This window comes from Piliocolobus tephrosceles, chromosome 2 (genome assembly GCF_002776525.5).
Source record: "Piliocolobus tephrosceles isolate RC106 chromosome 2, ASM277652v3, whole genome shotgun sequence".
NCBI classification, from domain to species: Eukaryota; Metazoa; Chordata; class Mammalia; order Primates; family Cercopithecidae; genus Piliocolobus; species Piliocolobus tephrosceles.
This window is the reverse complement of record NC_045435.1, coordinates 6,917,035-6,940,621: the sequence shown is the minus strand read 5'-3', so window position 1 is coordinate 6,940,621 and position 23,587 is coordinate 6,917,035. Positions and strand designations below refer to the sequence as shown.

At 37.5% G+C, this 23,587-nt stretch overlaps 1 protein-coding gene across 9 annotated transcripts in view; it reads right to left on the bottom strand.

The window, feature by feature from the left end:
- ABI3BP (ABI family member 3 binding protein) overlaps positions 1-23,587 on the bottom strand; it is a 251,566-nt gene that overhangs the window by 32,641 nt on the left and 195,338 nt on the right. For 4 of the 9 annotated variants that reach the window (XM_031935102.1, XM_031935103.1, XM_023212125.2 and 1 more), the window contains 6 exons: positions 13,986-14,045; positions 13,392-13,439; positions 12,541-12,621; positions 10,304-10,381; positions 7,024-7,086; positions 5,289-5,363 (listed from right to left, as the gene is read on the bottom strand). In XM_031935102.1, the coding sequence (XP_031790962.1) occupies positions 5,289-5,363; positions 7,024-7,086; positions 10,304-10,381; positions 12,541-12,621; positions 13,392-13,439; positions 13,986-14,045 (405 nt within the window). The remainder of the gene's footprint in view (positions 1-5,288; positions 5,364-7,023; positions 7,087-10,303; positions 10,382-12,540; positions 12,622-13,391; positions 13,440-13,985; positions 14,046-23,587) is intronic. The other 5 variants (XM_031935108.1, XM_031935104.1, XM_031935106.1 and 2 more) reach the window with 3 other exon arrangements.

Sequence of the window (23,587 nt, the reverse complement as noted above, 5' to 3'; positions counted from 1 at the left end):
GGCAGGCCACAAGCAAATGGTTCATTAGCCTTCTTCCTGTGTCTCACTGTCAGGGGTAGTGGGGAAGGGAAATGGCTCATTTGAGTGGTTACTCCGTGAACAGCACAGGGAATTGAAGAATACCTGCATGTGGGTCACTGGGTAACTTGGCTTGCCAAGGTTTGATTTACCACGATTTCTCCAGGGTAACAAAAAGTTTTATATACTCTAGAAGGCTAGTAGGCTGTTGTCTTGAGTAGACCCTTCTTTACAGCCCTTTTCCAAATCTTTCTGCTCTTGAAAACCAAAGTATTTTGATCCAATACTGTGCCAGGGCCTTACATATTCGTGATTTGACTTAATCCTTGCAACCCTGTGTGTGTGGAATACAATCTACATCCCACAGATGAGAAAACCCAAGGCAAGGGGAGATGAAGCAATGTGCCCAAGGTCTCACAGCTAAGAAGCAGTGGGATTCAGGCCTACATATGCCAGGATCCAAAGCCTATCTCTTCAGCACTAAGAGGCAAAGCACAGAGTACTTACTGTCCTCTGATCATTTTCTCCCTGCTATTCATCACAGTAACTCTGAGTGAATATATTTCTAAAGCCCTCTACTCTGTCTCTTGGGTGACTTGAGCTACTACCACTGTGTGAGGGCTAAATGGCCATAGCTGGCAAGCATGTGTTATCCAGTCATGCCACGGGTGTTTGGGACTCAGAAAATAGTCCAAGGCTGACGGCCGTCACTGACCAGGCATATCCAGATCCACCAAGTCACAGGGGCTGGTAGGTTAGAAATCTAGGAGCTCTAACCTAGAGCTAGGTTCCCACACGTGCTTGTAATTTCCTACCTCTAAGCTTTTGCACATGTTAGTTGCTCCATTTAAAACGCCCATTTTCATTCTTATCACTTTTAAGATTTTGCAGAGTTACATTATACATAAGACCAAAGATACACATTCCCTAGCCCTCTTTTTTTAATCCAGGGAGGAACTGGAAGAAACGAGCCATTTTCTATGTAGGTGGAGACAGAGGCATCATATTCTTATGATCCTTAGATATAAGTTCCCAAATCAAATAGAGAATCAGCTGCAAAACTGGACTTTCTCCAGCCTTTAGAAATGGATAGAAGCCAGTGGTGCCTGAAAGTATTGGGAAGGGCCATGCAAAAGGCAGCTGTGTGGCTCACTGGAAAGATCTGGGGACAAGAGACTGAGCTCTTGTTCTGGACTTGCTCTCTTGCACCGAGGTGCGGTTTAGGCATTTCACCGGGGCCAGAACCGGAGAGACTAGAGAACAGCTCTTGCCCTGAGTCAGAGGACAGCAAATGAAAGGCCAAAGGTAGCAGAGAGGCAATGGGAAGAGAAAGGAGAAAATCAGTAAGAGATACTGAAGAGAACGAATTCTCAGGAATTGGCACCCAATTAGACAGTCTGGCCCAAGCTGTGACTTCTTTTTCCCTCAGGCAGGATTAACCAACACATCTTCTAAAGGGCAGAGTCAGCTCTGTAAGCACCAAGACTTGAGCCTTAGAATGAGCCCCCAACTGCCATATGGGAGTCCTCCAAAAATCTCTGGATTTACATAGTTCACCCCTCAGCAATTTATCATCCAAAACGAAGCAACAATTTGGGTACTTTTAACCATAGTAACAAAAACTTTGCAAATAAACAGGGTAAACTGGAAATCAGTTCTTAAATGTACCAGTGACTTCATTCCCTGTGATCAAAAAGGGGTGATATTTATGGATGATTGGTTTCTGCGCTCCTGTCCCAAATCTTAGCACCTGGCTAAAAAGCCAGGGGCAGGGAGCCAGCAGGCTGGAAGATTTAGTTACAGCCCAGAAAAACACATTCCTCAGCCTGAGGGGACTGGATTCTCATGCAGCACACTCATGTGGGGGCAGTAAATCGTGGTTCCCTCATTAGGGTGTAGAGAAAGGAGTCTAGGGTTCAGGTTTTTAACAATATCTGCCAAATCACATGTGCCAAGGTGGTTTCAGAATTATGCTTTGCCTGGTATATGATGGGCTTTCAATAAATGTTGTCTGAATGAAAAAAATAGCTACACAACTTCCCTCAGGGAGAAAGTCAGAGAGATTGTCTAGCACTGGGATTGGCAAACTTTTTCTGTGCTTGCTTTCGTAGCACAATGGCAGAATTAAATATCTGTGAAAGAGACTGTTTTGCCCACAGAGTTGAAAACATTTATCCTTTACAGAAACAGTCTGCCAACCCCATGCTAGACAAGAAATATTTTCACCTTTGTGGGCCATACTGTCTCTGTCACAACTATTCAATTCTGCCATTGTACTGTAGAAGTACCTTTGTACGCAATACACATTGTACACAGTACAATGTGAAAGCTAGTTGTGTTTCAATAAAACTTTATTTACAGAAACAGGCAGTGAGCCAGATTTGGCCTGTGGGGCTGTATGGCTTGTGTGTGCATGACTTGTTGTATCTCTGTAGGCAGGTCTCAAGGAGATTTTAATAGGTAGGACACATCAGCTAAGCTGAGACACGTCTCTGGAAACCATGGAAAAGCAGAATGCTATAAAAATGACCCACTTTAGATCTCAACCTCTGGCAGGCTACTTTCTAACCTTGGAGTAGAGAAATATCTATCTACACATACAGGTATAAAATACACATACGTCAGGTAAAATCTAATGATGTTGTGAAATAAGATATACTGGGCTCAAGATATTCCTGGGGCTTATGGAATCACGAGATTTTTATAGAGACCTCAAGAGTCAAAGGTCTGTAGTCTTTAGGCCTCAGAATCTGTTTTTCTTTTTATAAGCCTTCTAAGGGCACAACTTTAGGTGGTCTAAAACTATAAATAACATGTCCTATAGGAACTACAAATTAAAACCACATTGAGATACCACCTTACTCCTACAAGAATGGCCACTATCAAAAGTCAAAAAAAACAGATGATGGCGTGGATGCGGGGAAAAGGACTACTTATACATTGCTGGTGGGAATGTAAATTAGTACAACCTCTGTGGAAAATAGTTTGGAGATTCCTTAAAGAACAAATAGTAGAACTACCATTTGACCCAGCAATCCTACTAGTGGGTATCTACTTAAAGGAAAATAAGTCATTATATGAATAAGACACATGCACATGTATGTTTATTGCAGCACAATTCACAATTGCAAAGATACAGAACCAACTTAAGTACCCATTGACTAATGAGTGGATAAAGAAAATGTTTGGTATATATACACCATGGAATACTACTCAGTGATAAAAAAGGAACACGACAATGTCTTTTGCAGCAATTTGGATGGATCTAGAGACCATTATTCTAAGTTAAGTAACTCGGGAGTGGAAAACCAAAAACCGGATGTTCTCACTTAAAAGTGGGAAGTAAGCTGTAAGTACACAAAGGCATACAGAGTGATATAATGAACATTAGAGACTCAGAAGGGGGAGGGTGAGAGGAGGCTAGGGATATAAACCTGCAATATATTAGGTACAGTGTACACTACTCAGGTGATAAGTGCACTAAAATCTTAAAGTCACTGCTGTATAATTCATCCATGTATATCCATGTAACAACAAAACCCAAAAGCCATTGAAATAAATTTTTAAAAATAAAATTAAAAAGAGTATGTCCTATAGATCACAAACACTTCCTTTATCAACTAATTTTTTAAAATGTGAAATATCTGAGTTGAAAACTTCAGCAAGAAAAACTATAGGAAAATGTATGTGAGATGGATAATAAAGATAAACATTCTAAGATGTCAAAGTTGAACATGAAATCAGGTAACACAAAAATGATGCATTAAAAGAGTCAACAGAGGCTGAAAGTAAGTGTGGATGTGACAGTAGAATTATGTCAGAGAAGAAAATAAACTTTTGTGTACAGCTGCGTTTCTATAAAGAAATCTGATCAAAACTATGCAGATTACAGGTGCCCACCACACGCCCGGCTAATTTTTTGTATTTTTAGTAGAGATGGGGTTTCACCGTGTTAGCCAGGATGGTCTTGATCTCCTGACCTTGTGATCCGCCCGTCTCGGCCTCCCAAAGTGCTGGGATTACAGGCGTGAGCCACCACGCCCGGCAAAGGTTAGTTGCTTTCAAGTGTGATCACAGCTACTTTACTTGTTCTTTCATTTGCTTGGTTGACATCTAAGTGCTTTCTTTTATTTTTACTTATGCCACTTCAAGGAATTATTTGAATATTAAACAATTTGTACCCGCCTTCCTCCCAAAAGGATCTGAGAGAAGGTGGCTCTGTTTACAGCCAGATTGTTGATGTCAATCTGAAAATTTGAGCACGATCTAATCCCACAGTTGGGAAGAATTAAAAGAGTAGATGAGCACAAATAGATACTGGGATGCTTTCTTGCTTTTCACGAGTCACGAATTTATAGTGTTGGCCTCATCATTTGGTTTGAAGAGAAGTGAATTCCTAGAAATTCAGAGACCGTAATAATCAAGTACAAAAGTGCATTCTTAAACAAAGCTAAATAATTTTTAGACTAAATATCTCTAGGTATTATTCACATCTCTTTTTCATTAGAGAACTGTCATGGGTTAATCAGATATATATGCATTAAATAAATTCTAATTTTTTTTATCTAAGCAAACACAAGAGTTATACTACTAAAAATATTTAAAGGGAATAATACAATTCTATGTTAAGGCATCTAAATAACTACCATTTATCCATGAAGTTGGGTGTTTGAATATTTATCAGATCAGTATCTTAGTTTTTCTAGCATAATACTTACTCCCATAGATCTGACTAGATTAGAGCTATGTTATTTAAGCTGAATGATTTGAAAACATTAATGACTATAACCAGGGTAACCAAATGCGAATTGCTCTGATTAAATATTTCTTGTTTAAATTTCATATTCCAGATTGCTAACAGATGCAGTTATTCAAAACCTTTTTAATGGTACTTGTTAAATTATAAACTTAAAAACCAGCTAATTACAGTTCAAAGACCAGTCTGTGTATAAAAAGTATTTTGAAATAAGGGGAAATAGCTGTTTTTACTGTTTTCACTCAATTTATACTTAATCAGGATCTTTTTAAGAAGCAAGATTATATATAGTAACTAGTAGACTAGGTTTAGAAAAGTGAAAAAGTCTTCACTATTTTTAGAAACATTTGAAGTTTTGATTTTGGAATGAGTTATAATTTTCAGTTACAGAGTTACTAAGAACTTTAAAAACTGGTAAAAAGGAAATTAAAATGTGAATTCAACAAAATCATGAAAATTAAATAACACTTATAGTTTTGACAGGATAAAAAGGAAATACATTTGTGATTATTACCTGTTCCCACTCCATTCCCACTGGGCATCCCACTGGGTTTGGGCCTAGTAGGTCTTGTAGTTGTCCTATTCAGAACTAAAATAAAGTGAGATATAAATAGTTCATTTTCTTATTGAAAGTTTGCAGCCAAGAAAAACAAAATTTCTCAGAGAATTGAAAGTCATTCCACTAGGCAGTAAAAAGGATGACTTACCAAAAATATTATTCAGAATATAGAAACCACATTCTTGTATAAAAATAATAGACTTGAATTTGAAAATAGAGACCTGAGTTTGTATTCTGAGGTGATCACTGGGTTTCAGTACTTGACTTGAAAAAGTAACTGGCAAGGGAATCTGTAGTCCGAAGTGGGAAATATCTTGTTTCATTTATAGGTATCAGATACATTCCAAAATGGAACTGAAGAAAGATCAGGACTACATATGTCTAATGAAAAACCAAAATCTGAAGTGTATTTGTCAAGGTCTCCATTCAGAAGTTGGAGTCTTTCCACATCCTTTTGTGGGAATCCCTAGGTACAGAGGTTTTATTATACTAGTCCTTTCACAAAGTCCATTGTCAAGCACAGAACTTGAGGAAACCATTTTCCTTTCTTTCCTGCTCAGGAGAAAGTCATAGCCTTACCAAAGTCTCAAGAGGTGACCTCTTTTACAATCCATCTAGAAGACTCTAAGGAAGAGCACTAAGTGTATTGTGCTTATGTGAGAAGCTCTGAAGCCATACTGCTCATCTTTGATCCACTTTCTAGTTCCTCTCTGTGCCTCAGCTTCCTCAACTGTACCTCACAGGGCACATGGCCAGTGCTCGGTCATTATTAGCCATGATTGTTACTGTTTATTTTTTAGAAATGTTTACTATCACCAGTCTCACATTAAGCTCTCGACACCTATCATGACACACAAAGTCACAGGGAGATACACATGGTTATAAAAGATTTCTGTGCCCAATTATCTTTAGAAGTTGGAAAATTATAAACAAGTATATGGACTCTACATAAACCAAAGAATATAAAATTATTGTTCTAAAGATGTATTCACCTAGAATATTCATTCTAAGCAGGTTTCATCATTTGGAACTTTAAGACTTCTTAGAATTACAAAGAAAAAGAAAATAAAACACCAGTGTTTGGTCCAACTTGTGCCTCAGCATAAGAGTGATTTACATGAACTAGATCAACCCCTCCAAGTTAACTTTTTTTCTGAACAAGCTCCTGTGAGGGCAATCCTAGGACCTTTGGAGAATTTAGTAAATTTAACATATTTCCCAATATATAATTATAACTTTATTTTTGCTGTTTAGAACTTGTGATATTTTTATTCACTGAAGGAATCAAGTAAAAATGTTCTCCTAGAACAAGAGCTTTTCTATGCTGAAAAGAGACCATCTTTTCTTAAGAGAGAAAGAATATCTGAAAGTAAGTATTAAATAATATCATGTCATAGCTAACTCTATGCTATATAACTGTCAGGAAAATCGTCCAACACTATTTAAAAAATACTTTTAAATCAATAAAATTTCATAGTGATCTCTGCATCTGATTACCCTTAAAATCCTTAGTCAAGTCTTGTCACATATATGGATTCATCAGTATCTTTTCACTTATCCACACAGATCAGAGTCCCTGTATGTCTTCTATTGCAATGTAAGGATCCCCTTTGGTGTATTTGGCTGTTTCAGTCCATTTCCTATCTTTTCCTGCCTGCTGATTATTTAAGTCATCAGAGAAACAACTTACCAGGTCTGATGTGTGGCTTGTCAGATGTTCTGGGTCTCACAGTAGTATAAAACCTGTGTGGCGCTGAAACAGAGGAACATTGTATATTTAATAAGCAACAGACCAAAGCCTCCTGAATGGAGATTTCGCATCCTAGGGACCAACAACTCATACACTTTGCCTGGACGTATAAAGAAGGTTCAGAAAATTCCCATTACGCATTATAGACTTCATGCTAAAGGAAAATAAAAGAAAGAAAATATACAAGACTGAAAATTAAAGATGCACATAGAATGAAGTAGTTCATTTGTAAGGTGTGTTAAGGATTAGTCATCATTTTGTCCCTATTTTTCAAGAGCATTCGTTTTACCAGATGTTTGCTTAGCATGATAAACCCATAAGCCATCCATCTGTCTGTTCATCTGTCCATTCATCCATCTAATCTCTCAGTGAAGAGTCATTGTGAAATATTACTTTGCTAAAGAAGTCTAACAATCTTAAAGGCAAGAAGAGAAATGAATGTTTAGGTAGGTAAAGAAGAAAGCATAGGAGTATGTGGTCTCTATCAAATGGTCTTTGCTCATGAACCTGAAATGAGTAAGTATTCACTCGGTGTCATCCAAAATGCTGTAGAAATGACAGAAAATGACATCGGGTGCCCTGCCTATCAAAAGAGGACAAGCAAGGAACAAAAACTCAGATAATCCCTGGGCCAATTATCCAGGACCTGCACAGAAAGGCATCCTAATGAAGACTTGCTGAATGAATGAATAAGTGGGTGACCACTGTATGCAGGCAAACTTGTGAGAACCTGCTGAAACATTAATGTATCCTAAGGTTTCAAGGTAAACATGCATCCTGGAATTCATCTATTCCATGCTGCTCTCCTCTGTCCCCACTTCCCCATCACATACTGCCTCCTGCCACCAGCTTTCTTGATAATGTTTTTGGAAAAATTTTTTCCTGTAAACTATGTAAGTAGATTACATCATTTTAAAGATTTTATTCACATATCAAGTGGATATTTATATAGCCATAAATCAGCAATGCCTTGCCTAGTAAGTTAAAAAAGTGTGCCTATGAAATAGGTTATAATGTAGCTCATTAATAAACTTCCAATGTAAAGACTGTGATGAGCAGAATTTTGCCGTACTTCAAGCCAACAACAGCGGACACGTACTGAAATTCTCTATAGGTTTAGTTTGGGCCTTCCCAAGTGTAATAACCATAAAAATTAATTCTCACAGACCCTAAAGTGCCTGATGATTATCTGCATTTTTTTCTTCCAATTTTGAGATGGTGGGATTCCCTCTTAACCTATTTCATCTTTCCATGTAAATCCCTTTGAATGTTAGGTTGCTTCTGCTTAAAAGTAAGAATCATAGTTCTTGTCTCATTCTCGAATATATATAAATTTTAAAGCTTTGGACTTTAAAAATTAAAGTCCAAAGGAAAGAGATTGAGAGTAGAGCACAGAAATAATCAGCACTACATGATTTCAAAGCCATGGCATCTGAATTTTTGTTTTAGTTTTCTCCATAGTCTTCATTTAAATCTAGAAAGAATTTTTTTAAATAAAAGAGCTGAAATATAATTTCAGTTTAGGTTGTAAGTTACTCATATAGCTCATCACCAAACAATATATGTCCTTGAGAAAACTGCCGCAGGGTTTCAATTTTAAACATAGAAAAAGAGCTAAGGATATAAGAAAAAAGTCAACATATATAAATATGTTAAGACAATTTATATAATGATATGAGATCATGGATATACTCCCAATAACCAGTGAAATTTATATTTAATACAGTATTTTGAAGGAATTTGATTAAAATTCCATATATACTAGTAATGGTGACACAATATTGATATTCTCTTTAAAGTAGGAAAAGGCAAAACAAGGAAAGAACAGGCCTGTGATCTTTTATCCTCATTCTGAAATCCTTATTATCTCTAAAAAGCTGAAATCTTTCTCATTTGGCAACACAACCTGTGTGGAATGAGAGTCTTTATTTATCCTGCTTGTTGTAAATATTTATGTATTTTGTGGTAAAAACAGATTGATTATGAGAATCCAGCTATCTTCCCTTAAGCCAGAAATTAAAGAAATTTGCAAAAACATGAAATAATAAACATACAGAAATCAGGGTGGAATAGAGATGTATCACAACGGAACATCTGTTCATTGTTGAGGCTGGTGATAGAGATGTGAGAGGGCTGTCATATTATACTTTAGTCTTCTGTGTATGATTATAAATAAACAGCAAATAAAAATTAAACGAAGTAATTGAATAAAAGTTTAAAACATAACAAAAAGTTAAACCATACAAACAAGTAAAAAAGATTTAGAAAATTTAAAGGAACTGCTCTTTACCATAGTCTTAGTCATGTTTACTTGGAGTAAATGTTGCCCCAGTGACACATGTACTTTAAAATTAGATTTCTTTCATTATCATTTCCTCTTATTATTAAACTTCTCTCACCAACTTTCCCCCTCAAATTAGAACTCATAATGGGCAACATAAACTTGTCTTCTAACTCCCTAAATGTTTGCTCTTTTTGGTCTTATTTTTGGCTTTCTACCATCCGATAGAGGCAGAGATGGGCAAAAGTGGTCATTACACAACAACAACAACAACAACAACACAGTATTAGAAGTCCACAAGTGTTATAACCTAAGTAGGATAGTAGGACAGAAAAGTATAAACGGGAAAATACTTCTGAGTGCATGAAGATGAGATAGAGCTTTGTGAGTTCACTTCCCCGAAAGCAGAAAATCACAGAGAAGAAATAAAAAGTAGGAAATCACTTCTCTGAATGTTTAAATATTGTCATAATTTTGAAAAGTGATTTTTCCTGTTAATAGCTTTTTTTCTTATTAATGTGTTTCATCAAATGGGGGAAGAAGAGAAAGTGAGAAAAAGAGAGAAGAGAAGGAAGAAGACCAGGAGGAAGTTAGAGAGGGAGCAGGAAGAGGAAGATAACAGTTATTATTTATCAGATATGGAAAACGAGGCAAATGAAGGTCAAATGTGGGGAAAAAATGGGATCTTCCACTCTTAGAAGCATCAAGTGGTCAACAATACATTAAAAAACGTAAGTGCCAATGAAAGAACTTGTCTTGCCTACGTTCAACTGATATTCATATAAGTATTCAGATTTGGCTGATTTCTTTCACCTATAAAATGACAAAAAAAATCAAGTAATCCACTGTGATGAGAAATGACATTTTGAAAAGAAAATTTCTTTCCTGATTAAAAGCAAATAAGGAAAAGTTATTCTCCAGAGGTGGGGAGAGGATTACCCTGAGTTGTCTTTGCCAGTTCAGTTGTTCGTGGAATCTTAGTTGTGAAACGTTCTTGGGTGGATTGGTCTGTTTCTTCTGGAGAAAACACAGTAAGATTGGCTTGTTTTAAATAATTACCCTTATGAATATGACCAAAAAACACGTACTCTTTTCTGCCCCATACAATAATAAAAGGATAAGTTGCATTTAGAAATACACCCAGTAATCGCAATAATTCAAAGTTAGTGGTACATTTTAATAACTCTCATTTGTGATATCTGCTGTCTTACACTATTATTTTAATGATTGTTATAAGGATTTCCAAAAGCTTTTAGCTCAGGATCATTGTTTCATTAATCTAGTTGTGGCTATTCTTGGATATGGCTCATGTATGAAAGTCTCCTAGTTCTCTTGATGTATTTATCTCCTTCATGTTTCTTCCCTGCCCATAAATCCCACATGTTACTTTGATGAGCTGGAAAGGAAATATATCATATGAAAAGATGTGCATTTATATCACATAAAACAAATATTCTATTTTTCTCATGTGAAAATCAGAGTATATGTTTGACATACCAACACAATCCTCTTGACAAAAAAAAAAAAAAAAAAAAAAAAAAACATACAGCAATACTTCCATTCCCATGTTACCTTGAAATCACACATCATACAGACCCAGCAAATTACACTGTTCACTTTGCCTGTACTGGATCCAAGGAAACACTTGGTATAAATGATACACTGCTATCTTTTTGTTTTCTGTCCTGCTTTTGTATTCTCTTGATTCTACTCAAGAAATATACTTGTGATAATTGACAGGTAATGGTTCTGACATGAATAAACCAAGACACATTAGAAAAACAGGGAGTAGAAGTTAAATAATTAGCATATTCAGTAGTGGTTTTTGAAAACCACTTTTAACTTCGCCATCATGGGTGACATTGATTTTGCAGAAATAAACTGGACTAGATGAATATTTGATTAGAATATATTTGCTCACTCAATTTTAATTTTTTTCTTCCAAAAGGATTTTATTTTAAAATGTGATCAGTAACTTTATTTCAGTAGATACCCACAAAGGATGGATGATTAGAAAAGGAATGAAGGGAGGTCAATAGGGCCTCTGATTTAAGTAAAGCCATGTGGGATGCAGTGTAGACAGGAGAGAGACGCCAACAAACACAAGCCAGGAACTCTAGCTTTTTGGTTCATTTTCAACCAAGGGGCAGGCAAACTGGAGTTTCCACACAGTGAACACATTTGTGTTGAACTCCTTGAAAGCATGTTCAGTTCATCCCAATGGACCTTTCCAACCTACCCATCCTTGTTTCTCCAGGCAACTACCTGCTCATCAGTTTAGTCTAACTGTCACTCCTTGCCCTGTGCCTCTTTCCCATCTATCTGTAACTTGAAAGAACCATTTTGCATCTTTGACTGGTCAACTCTCATTCCAACTTAAAGACCTAGTGTAAATGACTCTAATCTGAGAGGCCTTTCCTTATTTCTCCAGGTTGTTTGTTTAACATGTTGCTCTTTTCTCTATCACACTCATTGTAATTAGTGTAACACTGAGGTTAATCCTAGGCACTCTGGTGGCTGAGTGTGTAGATTCTAATCCTGGCTCTGACACCAGCTGTTTCACCTTGGCCAAATTTTTAAACTCTCTATACCTCAATTTTCTAATCTGTAAAATGGAGCAAGTAATAGAACTTATCTCAGAGTTACATGGCTTAAATTTTAGAAAGGCATGTAATGTATTGAGTGGCACAGAGGCTGCAGTATTGGAACTAAGTCCTGTCTTCATATTAGAGCGTGAGCTCTCTAGGGTAAGGACACTTCTTTAAAAGTTTCTTCTTAGAACTGCATCACTTAACTGCACCGAGTAAAGGCTTAATAAATACTAGATAACTAATTTTTCTTCCCAAATGCAGTTTAAAATACAGAAAAAGCAACAGAAAAGAACAGCATTGACTTAGGAACATTTTTCTTTTTAGAATACTTAAAATTTTTAAGTATTCTAAATCACAATCACCAGAGCCAATTTAACACATCTTAGATGTATTACAACATTTTATATGGAAAATCAGCATACATATTAGGCCAAATACAGTGTCAATGTAAAAGTGTTGAGTGAAATGAATTTTTAAATAACCTATTATTTAGAAACAAGCTATGAACATAATGTATTATGGCCACTCGAAGGGAAATTCCTAAAAGGCAAGCCCTCCTTGAACAAATATTAAAACGAAATTTACCCAGAATGGTCTGTAGTTCCTCTTGACTAGGACTTGGGGAAATCATGGGTATAAAAGGGATGCCTCGTGTCTCTAGAGGAGCTGCAAAAAGAAAAGGACCACGGTTGTAAATTTTTAGATTCAAAGCCAGCACCAGACCAGATTGGTATTACATGAAATTCCTTCATTTGAAATAGAAAAAGGAAAGAAGAAAGTTAAATGTGCACACAACTTTTGGAAAAATGACTGTGGAATATTAGAATAATGGTTCTCAACTGTTTTTCCACCAGGACACACAGTACATGACAGTCTATTCTTGAACCAATCCATCAGAATGGCTGGTTGAGATGGGGTGTGGGTTAGACACAGTCCTTGTCTCCTCCATTCAAGAGAGCATACAGGATTACAAAATGTGTGAGAATATCATTGTTGGTATCATCTCCTTGAGTCTGCTTGAGCTCAGTTTAACAAATCACTGGCAATTTTTACTATTTTGGCCAATATTGATAATTACTTGCAGTATCTTTCAAACTTACCACATGCTAGTATGTTACATTACATCTGAGAACCACTAAACCAATGGAAATTGTTAAACGGGCACCATTAGTAAACACAGTGGACTTGTATGGAAACATGGAGATAAATGAAGTAAATGAAGATGGATTCAGTAATGTCTTGAGGTAGTCTTCAAAGCAAACCCATTACGACAGTGGAATAATGGCTTTTCTATTTTGGAAAGAGTAATAATAATGAGAATGAAATGATGAAATGAATTGAGAAGAAATGATGTTTCAGCAGGATCATTTGAGAAAGGCCTGCAATCTTGACGGTAGCAAAGAAAACAGAGTTGGTTGATATGGGAAAACCATTACCTATTGTTGTCTTTGGTGGCTCAAATCTAAAGGTAACAGGTTGCAGAACTATGCCAAAAGCAAACCAAAGGAACATATTTATGAGAATTACTACCTGGCAAAGTCAAAATAGTTTCTATATTTTTTAGATGCATTGATTTAATAATTTAAATGTTCTCTAAGAATTATAATAAATAAGAGAAAATTCTACACATTAGATGCTAATCAGAGAACTTAGTTTAACTAAAACTTTGAAGTTCTCACTTTGGGGAAAATTTTGAGTAGGCATCCACTTTTTTTTACTTAAAAGTATACCCATAGTTGTAATGTAGCTACATTTACATTTTGAAAGGATATAAGAGTTGGCTTAGTTAACAATGGTATTGATAATTTTAGCATGATCTACTCAGTGAGCCTATGTACTATTCTCTCATTTAACCAAGGAAAAATAATTCAACCCAGATGATTCAATCTACCCAAAAGAAATATGCGTTTTATACCCATATTTTTCTCTGAATTTCTTCCATATCACAACCATTAAAAATATATTTATTTCAAGAATTTTGTTTTTGAAAAATACACTTCTTAGCCAGAAGGATGAAATAATTAATTTACCAGGTTCGCTCTGAGAGACCTCAGGGTCTGGTTTATGAGGAAGGAGCACATCTTTTGGAGCTGAAAGAAAAAGATTATAAACACTGTGTATTCTAAATGTCCCAACTGGAGAGAGCTTAACCCACAGATAGAAAAATCCCAGAAAGCATGAATGAAGCAAAAGTATTTTTACAATGGTTAATGACCAAAGTTGAGAAGATGCCTGTTTTCTTCAAAATGGAAAAATGTTACCATGCAGGGAAGGTTCTGGTGGCAGTGAAACAGAAATGAAGTCAGTCACAGTTCATTTTGAAGTCTTCCTTGAGGAAGAGGAGGAGAGAGCTAACATAATTCAACAATGAGGTAGAGCTCCCTCAAGTGGCTTTCAAAATAGAAAGTCAGGTTTTGCACAAAGTGGTTAGCTGCTGTTTGATATTCATGCATAAAGTCCACTAACAACAACAACAAAAAGTATATATCTTAAAGTATAAAAATGGCTACAAATCGAGGGAAACAATAAGAAATGGAAAAATCTTGAATATGTAAGAAGATAACACAGTCTTATTCTAAATGGCACTTACAGTTACTGGGGGCAGAAAATGAAGCAAAAGGAATCAGCTAGTCATTAGAAGACACCACATGTAAAGTTAATGATAGTACTTGTTACTTAGTAAATGATAGCTGTTGCCATTTTTGTCTTCTTCAGTGATGTGGCTTCTAGTATATTAGGTGTCAAGCATGCTTGACATAAGCATATGAAAACAAAAGACAAAAATATCAGCTGAACAATAGGCCTACTGGTATATGCAGTCCCTGAAATCCAGTATATTTTTTAATGTTTTAGCAAAATTAAACAGTAGATTGGAAACTTGGTACCATATTTCTCAGTGGGGAAAATATTAGGGGGATTTGCCTATTTGTTCGTACCAGATTTCTACAACAAAATCTCATTCCACAAATAGTGTAAAGTACTTCAACTCAGTTTCCCTACAAAGAGGCCCTACCTAGACCTAATCTCTCAATGAAAGGTTTTCCTACCATGCTAAGCTTTTCATACACACCAGTACCTTTTTGTCAGGCAGTGTAATTTCCTTGCATCTTATATAATGCTGGAAAATAATTATGATTCAGACTAGAACTCTGCCTTAGAAGAAAGATGAAGAAACCTTCTTTTTAAAATTTCATTTTATGATTATGAGGTGGCCAAGCACCACTTTACCGTTAGTGGAGAAATAGGTTATATAAAATGAACAATCTCTTTTTATTGTTTTTGGGAATCATGTTTAACTTGCATGCCACATCTGTTCTTAGACTACGCTGCTAGGTATTAGTGAAATTACAGTTGTGAAAACTGGTGCACTGAACAGAAACTTGACTCAGAACTTCTACGAGCTAAAAGGTAACATCCAAGGGAATTTGAAAATATGGATTACTTTCTTAAAGAGAAAAGGAAACTTTAAAAAGATTAGTGGTTGATAAGGTAGAGAAAGCCCACCACAATAGTGAACATTTTGCCTTTGCGTGTAGTTTTTTGGGGGATTTAAATAGTAAAATATAAGAAATTTCCAGCTGCAAATGAAACAAAATTTTTATCTTGAGGCTGAAGAAGGCATTTCGATTTAGCTCTGTGAAGGCCATGAACATTCAAAGCAGCCTTCAGTTTATAAATACCCGAGTTAGTTACAGTACTCCACCAAACCAAAAGGAGCTGGGATTAAGGAAAGGAGAAGCTGAGAAGAGATGTGGTACTAATAAATCCACCATACTGTAAATACATTATTCACTGCTGCTCTAGTTTACTGAGGAATTTAGGCTGGGGTAATGTGGATTCCAGCTGCTAAAATTGGCACTTTTCTTTTTAACCATGAAGTGATGATTTAATAAACTGCCATAGCAGACTTCCTAAGCAGGTGAAATCAGTGGAAAGGAAAGAAATAGAAATATTTACAGGAAAGTAATATGAATCATTCTCCTACTTGGTCAACTACAGCTCCAAGAAATTCAAGTTGTTTTTTCTGTTTTTCCTATGTGGCATTCCCTCTGTATATTAAATTGAACAAAAGCACGATCCCTAAAACCTACATCTTTCATGCTGGGAGAAACTCATCAATGAAAATAATGATGACAATTTTCTGAGAAGGTAGTTTTGATTTCTTTATAAGAATATTTACTATTATTATAATTTTAGATTTAATTATATTAACCAACTCCATTTATACTACTAACCAATCTGTCTTTGTTCCATAAAGCATGCCACTCCAAAGAAAAGTCTAACTAACATAAGACAAGTAGGAATGCACGATGTCTATCATAGACAAATGTAAATGAACGTGTATGAATGTTTTGATAGAGTTAGAAAATAATTAATGTGTTTCCTCTTGACAAAGTTAGAATATGAAGTCTGCAATAAGGTTTACCCTGGCAATAGGCTACCAAGAGACTGATTCTCTTAGAAAAGTAACACGTATAGACTCCATACTCTATTCTATTCCTTTAATCTATACTCTCTATTCCTTTATTCTAACCTTGTACCATTAGGTCCAGTCTGAGAGGAAGCCCCGTAGGAGGCCACCTGCTGGCTTTCCCTGTGCTCTTGGACCACCCTCCCTTCCATCTCATTTGAGGCCTTTTACTTTCCGTTGTTTCTGTTATATTTCTACTTGTCCATGTTTTCATTTCTCCATGAGTTACTTGCCCTCTACCTACAAAACAGCTCGAATGCTCTAATATCCTAAAAAAAAAAAATCATTCCCTTGACATGGCTTCTCCTTCAAACAATCCCTCTCTCCTGCTCTCATTCCTTTAATAAAAAAAACTGTATATCTGCCTCTGTTTCCTCACCTTTTAGATGTATCTTCTTCATCCACTGCGGTCCAGCCTCCACTCATTTCCTGCAACAATGCCTTAATCATATTCTTAAGTCCAGAAACTCTGAAAGTTGAGTTTTTTCTTAATTTATTCAATGGCAAAACATAACTTATACTGATCTAAGGGCTATTTATAGGTTTTAGTTCTTCTGCGTGGTAAGACTATTCATACTGCCCACTGAATACACATTAATGTTTCTAATCAATGGTACTGTACTGTACTGTGTTGGGTGGTAGAGATCATATCTAATAGAGATCATGTAAGTTTCTAAAATCTGGAAACTGCTAATTCTGAAGCATGCAGCCCAAAGGTTTCAGAGAGTGGGATTCTGGACATGCACGGTCAAGCTGGCAGCCTCTTCCGATCCCTCTCCTTCTCATTGCCACTGCAATGCCATTGCCAAACTTCCCTTCTTAGGCCTTTTCCTGCCTCATCTCCCAGCTCCTTTCCTGGTTTTCTGTTATCTTTTTTGACATCTGGAGGCTCTTTTTCCCCTGCCTACTCCTTAAATATAACTATGCTGCCTAAATATTTGATTTCTGGCTTATTTTCTCCATCTGTATTTTCTCCTCTATTATGTTCTCCAAGATTTAAGAACTATCTAGATGTAAACAAGCGGCTCCTAAATCTGTGCCCCAAATCCTGACTTCTGTTTAGAAGTCCAGAAAACATTTTCCACCATCAGTTAGGGTCTTCCCACTCAAAGTCCTACTGGCCCTGCAAGCCTAGCATGTGCACATCCATCTTTATCACTCTCTCTGTTCCCCGTCTCAGTTAATGACATTATCATCTACTACTTGTCCAGTCCAGGAACAGCATTGCCACCCTTCTCTCCATAACAGCATTCAGTCATTCTCTAGGTCTTCGCAGTTCCATATACAAAGGCATTTCAGCATTATTCCCTTAGTTTCCTTTCTGCCACAATTAGTTCAATTTCTCAGACTTCTCTTTCTGGATTGTTGCAAACCTACTAAGTGATTTCTGGCTATTTTTTTTTTTTTTTTTGTCAGTTAATATTCCATTTGAAAAAATCACAGCCATCTTTCTAAAATACAGATGTAATTATATCACTCCCAAGATTACAAAAAAGAAACACACACAATTTTAATATCTCCTAATTGTCTAAAGAAAAATTTTTGAAGTGCTTAGCATAACCTAAAAGCCCTCAAACATATGAATCCAATTTACATTGTTTTCATCTCTCAATAATCTCATCATATGGCTAGCAATGTAGTCATTCCGAATCATGCTGTTTCTCAGCTATATGGAGCATGGAGTCTCGCTCTGTCGCCTGGGCTGGAGTGCAGTGGCGTGAACTCGGCTCACTGCAAGCTCCGCGTCTCTGGTTCACGCCATTCTCCTGCCTCAGCCTCCCGAGTAGCTTGGACTACTACAGGCATCTGCCACCACGCCCGGCTAATATTTTTTGTATTTTTTTTAGTAGAGACGGGGTTTCACCATGTTAGCCAAGATGGTCTTGATCTCCTAACCTCGTGATCCACCCGCCTCGGCCTCTGAAAGTGTTGGGATTACAGGCGTGAGCCACCGCGCCCGGCCTGGAGCACTTTTTATACCTCTGAATCTTTGCTTTCTCAAAAATCATCAATAGCTACTTATCTATTAAAATCTATCTTAAAGTTCATTTTCTTGATAATACCTTCTGTAATTCATACATTTAGAATGTATTACTTTTCTGTTATTTCATTTTTTGTTTATATCACTAACTCATTAATTACTGAGATTTGGCTTGTTTTATAGTTATTGATATTATTCCTGTTTTCTCCACTGTACTGTGTTGGGTGGTAGAGATCGTATCTAATTCTTTTAATCCCTAAGCATGGAACCAGGCAGATAAGTGGCAATCAATATTTGTTGAATTGAACATGCATTAGTGCATTTTTTTTAAAGAACAAATATGGAAAAGATGGGCAGTTCCCATGAACCAGCATTGTACTTTGCTAAGCAACATTTTAAAGACTCAAATTGACCTCTCCCAAAAGTCTCCAGTTCTTTTCCAGGGAACTGTAAAACAGTATTAAAAAATCTAGACCAGGCATGGTGGCTTACACCTGTGGTCCCAGCTACTTGGGAGGCTGAGGCAAGAGGATCACTTGAGCACAGGAGATCGAGGCTGCAGTGAGCTATGATTGCATCACTGCACTCCAGCCTGGGCAACAAAGTGATATCCTGTCCAAAAAAAAAAAAAAAAAAACAGGAAAGAAAGATCTAAAGAAATAATTTGTTAATCACATCAATGACATATACAAGCTTACAGAGATTTTGAGGCAAAGAGAAAGGCACTGAGTCACTAAAATTTGAGGGGAAAGCATATTGATGTTTAATATATCATCAGGCAAATAAGCAAATTGCTGATTAACTCCTGATTTGAATTCTCATATTTGAGAAGAAAGACATCCTGCCTCTAGGAAAATTGATTTGAAAAAAAAAAAAAAAAACTATTTTAACAAAGAATAAATTTATATAGTACATCCTTAAGGGAAAAAAGAAGAAGCTTTAGGAAAAAATGGCAAAATGTCTACAGGATGATAATGAAACACTGTAGAACAGTAATGATAACAGTATGATCTTAAGGAGGCAGTTCTCTACCCTGCTCATCCCAGCTCCTATTTTGACAAAAAGTATAAATGGAAATAATTGTTAACTATTGTTATCTTGGCTTGCTCAATTCTAAACATATTGTCTTCTAAGACTATATCAGAAAACATACATTTATTAGGTGAATGTCCTATCAGGTTTCTCCCTAATATAAATCTGGTAATATTTTAAAGTATGTAATCCAAGCAAATGATTGCTTTATGAACTCTATCATTTTAAACAATAAGGCTCAATTTTTAAGAAATATTTAGAATTAAACACTTATTCTTAATTAGTTCACAAAAAACTCCCCTTAAAACCAGTTTAACTGAAAACATAAAACTACAGAAATCCTGAAGAGTGTGACTACAAATAATTTTCCAAAGGGAAGAGACACATAGAATATTCATGAGGATTTGGATAGCTTGCTGAAATCTACATTTTCTTCCTGGTTTGCTCTTGATGACTGAAATCTATCCCAATGCCTAGGGGCCAGAAGGTTGACCACAAAGCCAAGACAGGTCTTGGTGTAGAAAGGAGCTCATAAGGAAGGCAGAGCTCTGTTGAGCCAGGAACCTCCTGTTTAGACTCCAAGTTAAATGGCACCTATTTTCTAGTGAGGGAGTTATTTGCTCTGAATTCTAAATCATTCTTCCAAGGTAGATGTGGAGAAAAGTCACTTTCGCCGGGCGCGGTGGCTCAAGCCTGTAATCCCAGCACTTTGGGAGGCCGAGACGGGCGGATCACGAGGTCAGGAGATCGAGACCATCCTGGCTAACACGGTGAAACCCCGTCTCTACTAAAAATACAAAACTAGCCAGGCGAGGTGGCGGGCGCCTGTAGTCCCAGCTACTCGGGAGGCTGAGGCAGGAGAATGGCGTAAACCCGGGAGGCGGAGCTTGCAGTGAGCTGAGATCTGGCCACTGCACTCCAGTCCGGAGGACAGAGCGAGACTCCGCCTCAAAAAAAAAAAAAAAAAGAAAAGTCACTTTCATTTTGGTGTGGGCAGGGAGTGTGGGCTCAATTTGTCAAGATTCCTCATTAAATGTTGTAGATAATTCAACTGAGTGGCTGGAAGGGTTTTTCTAAAGGCCTCACTGGATGAAGCTGGTGTTATGCCTAGGAATCTACAGAATGGAAGTGCTGTACAATGAATCTGAGACTGACTTCCTCTTTGATAAGGTCAAGAAATCCAAGTTTGTTACTTCTGATCTCTCTCAGAATAAATTTTGAGATAAATGTCACAACAAAACATAACACTGTCCTGACCTCAGCACTACATTTTAAATTTTTAGACTTTTACAGAAGAGTTTATTTCTCCAGGATACTAATACGTATTAAAATACACATGTCATTTACCCTGTTTTTTTGAAGTATAACCCACAGGACCTGGTAAACAAAGTATTGGGTTCATTAGGGTATGAATTTGAGCCTAGATAAAATCTAAAAACTGTTTGAACACATCAGAATCCAATGTGTTTGAACACTTCTGAGAAAACTGAAATGTAGTACGAGTTGCCTTATGATTATTCCTGGGGGTGCCAAACCCCTGGGGCAAGGGAGAAGAAGCCTGATCATATGGCAGGGCCAACACCAGGTTTAGGGACAGAACCTTATCTCCGAACATGTGGAGCTGGAGAGGTGACAGAAGACCACTAAGACAGGCCCTAGTTCTCCAGGAGGCAGTGCTCTACTCTGCTCATTCAAACTCCAGATAAAAAGTATAAATAGGGATAGTTGTTAACTATTTGTGTTGTTACAGGGATCAAGATCACAGGTTAGAGTTTCTATGAAAAACAAGGTGTTGGTAGAATTAAGGCAAGTTTTTTTTTTTTTTTTTTTTTTTCCTGCTAAAAGTGGTCTGCTCTTTATAACTTAGCTGTGAGAGAACATTTGAAGAATGTGGTTGAAGAGAAGGACTAGCTAACAGAGAAGATTTTAAAATAAATACCTTAAAAATAATTTTATGATAGTAAATTCCAAAGGTATATGAAAGTAGAAAAACAGTAGAATGAATTCTTAGGTACTCTCACCACCTGGCTTCAATAATGGCCAACTCATGCCCAGTAGGGCAAATAATAAATATTAAAAGAGGAAAAAACTTAACTATTCAATATATTGGTGTAATAAGATTATATCAATAGTATTATTTTTTATACTGAAAAGGAAAAGTAAATAAAGTCACTGAAATCTACTGTTATCTATAACAAATTAATTTCCATTACATTCATTTCCACAATTGAAAATAAGCTGATCTTTGACAAGTGAGATGAGGTTTTTTTCTTACTTCCTGTTTATAATATTGGCTATTGTGTTTGGTGGTACAAATTTACATTCTAGACTTCAGGGCAAAGGAGATTCTCTCTAGCCTGCTACCACCACCACCAAATTGTCTATACCACAGCAGCAATAATAGCCTTTGCTTATACAATCTGGAAAACATTATAGCAAGTGAATTCAGGCTTGCTTCCAAAATGCTATCATTTTATACTATAGCTTAGAAGTTTTTTGGCTCTGGGAATGTTCTATATGCTTTTAGGAGCATTTAGGAATTTATAATAATTGTACCTTTAAAAAGAAAGAGAAAAAACTCACAGTATTTCCCAGATTCTCTAGTTAAAAATGAGCTTGGAGGGGCGGAGCAAGATGGCCGAATAGGAACAGCTTCAGTCTCCATCTCCCAGCGCGAGCGACACTGAAGACCGGTGATTTCTGCATTTTCAACTGAGGTACTGGGGTCATCTCACTCGGGAGTGCCGGACAATCGGTGCTGGTCAGCTGCTGCAGCCCGACCAGCGAGAGCTGAAGCAGGGCGAGGCATCGCCTCACCTGGGAAGCGCGAGGGGGAAGGGAGTCCCTTTTCCTAGCCAGGGGAACTGAAACACACAACACCGGGAAAATTGGGTAACTCCCACCCCAATACTGCGCTGTAACACCGGCACACCCGAGATTATATCCCACACCTGGCCGGGAGGGTCCCACGCCCAGGGAGCCTCTCTCCTTGCTAACACAGCAGTCTGCGGCAATCTAACCACAAGGCAGCAGCGAGGCTGGGGGAGCGGCGCCCGCCATCGCTGAGGCTTAAGTAGGTAAATAAAGCTGCTGGGAAGCTCGAACTGGGTGGAGCTCACAGCAATCTCAAGGAAACCTGCCTGTCTCTGTAGACTGCGCCTCTGGGGAAAGGGCTCAGCTAAAGGAGCAGAAGCCTGTGAAACGCGAACGACTCTGTCTGACAGCTTTGAAGAGAGCAGTGGATCTCCCAACACGGAGGTTGAGATCTGAGAAGGGGCAGTCTGCCTGCTCAAGTGGGTCACTGACCCCTGAGTAGCCTAACTGGGAGACATCCCCCACTAGGGGCAGTCTGACACCCCACACCTCACAGGGTGGAGTACACTCCTGAGAGGAAGCTTCCAAAGCAAGAATCAGACAGGTGCACTCGCTGTTCAGCAATATTCTATCTTCTGCAACCTCTGCTGCTGATACCCAGGCAAACAGGGTCTGGAGTGGACCTCAAGCAATCTCCAACAGACCTATAGCTGAGGGTCCTGACAGTCAGAAGGAAAACTATCAAACAGGAAGGACACCTATATCAAAACCCCATCAGTACGTCACCATCATCAAAGACCAGTGACAGATAAAACCACAAAGATGGGGAAAAAGCAGGGCAGAAAAGCTGGAAATTCAAAAAATAAGAGCGCATCTCCTCCTGCAAAGGAGCACAGCCCATCGCCAGCAACAGATCAAAGCTGGTCAGAGAATGATTTTGATGAGATGAGAGAAGAAGGCTTCAGTCCATCAAACCTCTCAGAGCTAAAGGAGGAATTACGTACCCAGCGCAAAGAAACTAAAAATCTTGAAAAAAGAGTGGAAGAATTGACAGCTAGACTAATTAATGCAGAGAAGGTCATAAACGAAATGACAGAGATGAAAACCATGACACGAGAAATACGTGACAAATGCACAAGCTTCAGTAACCGACTCGATCAACTGGAAGAAAGAGTATCAGCGATGGAGGATCAAATGAATGAAATGAAGCGAGAAGAGAAACCAAAAGAAAAAAGAAGAAAAAGAAATGAACAAAGCCTGCAAGAAGTATGGGATTATGTAAAAAGACCAAATCTACGTCTGATTGGGGTGCCTGAAAGTGAGGGGGAAAATGG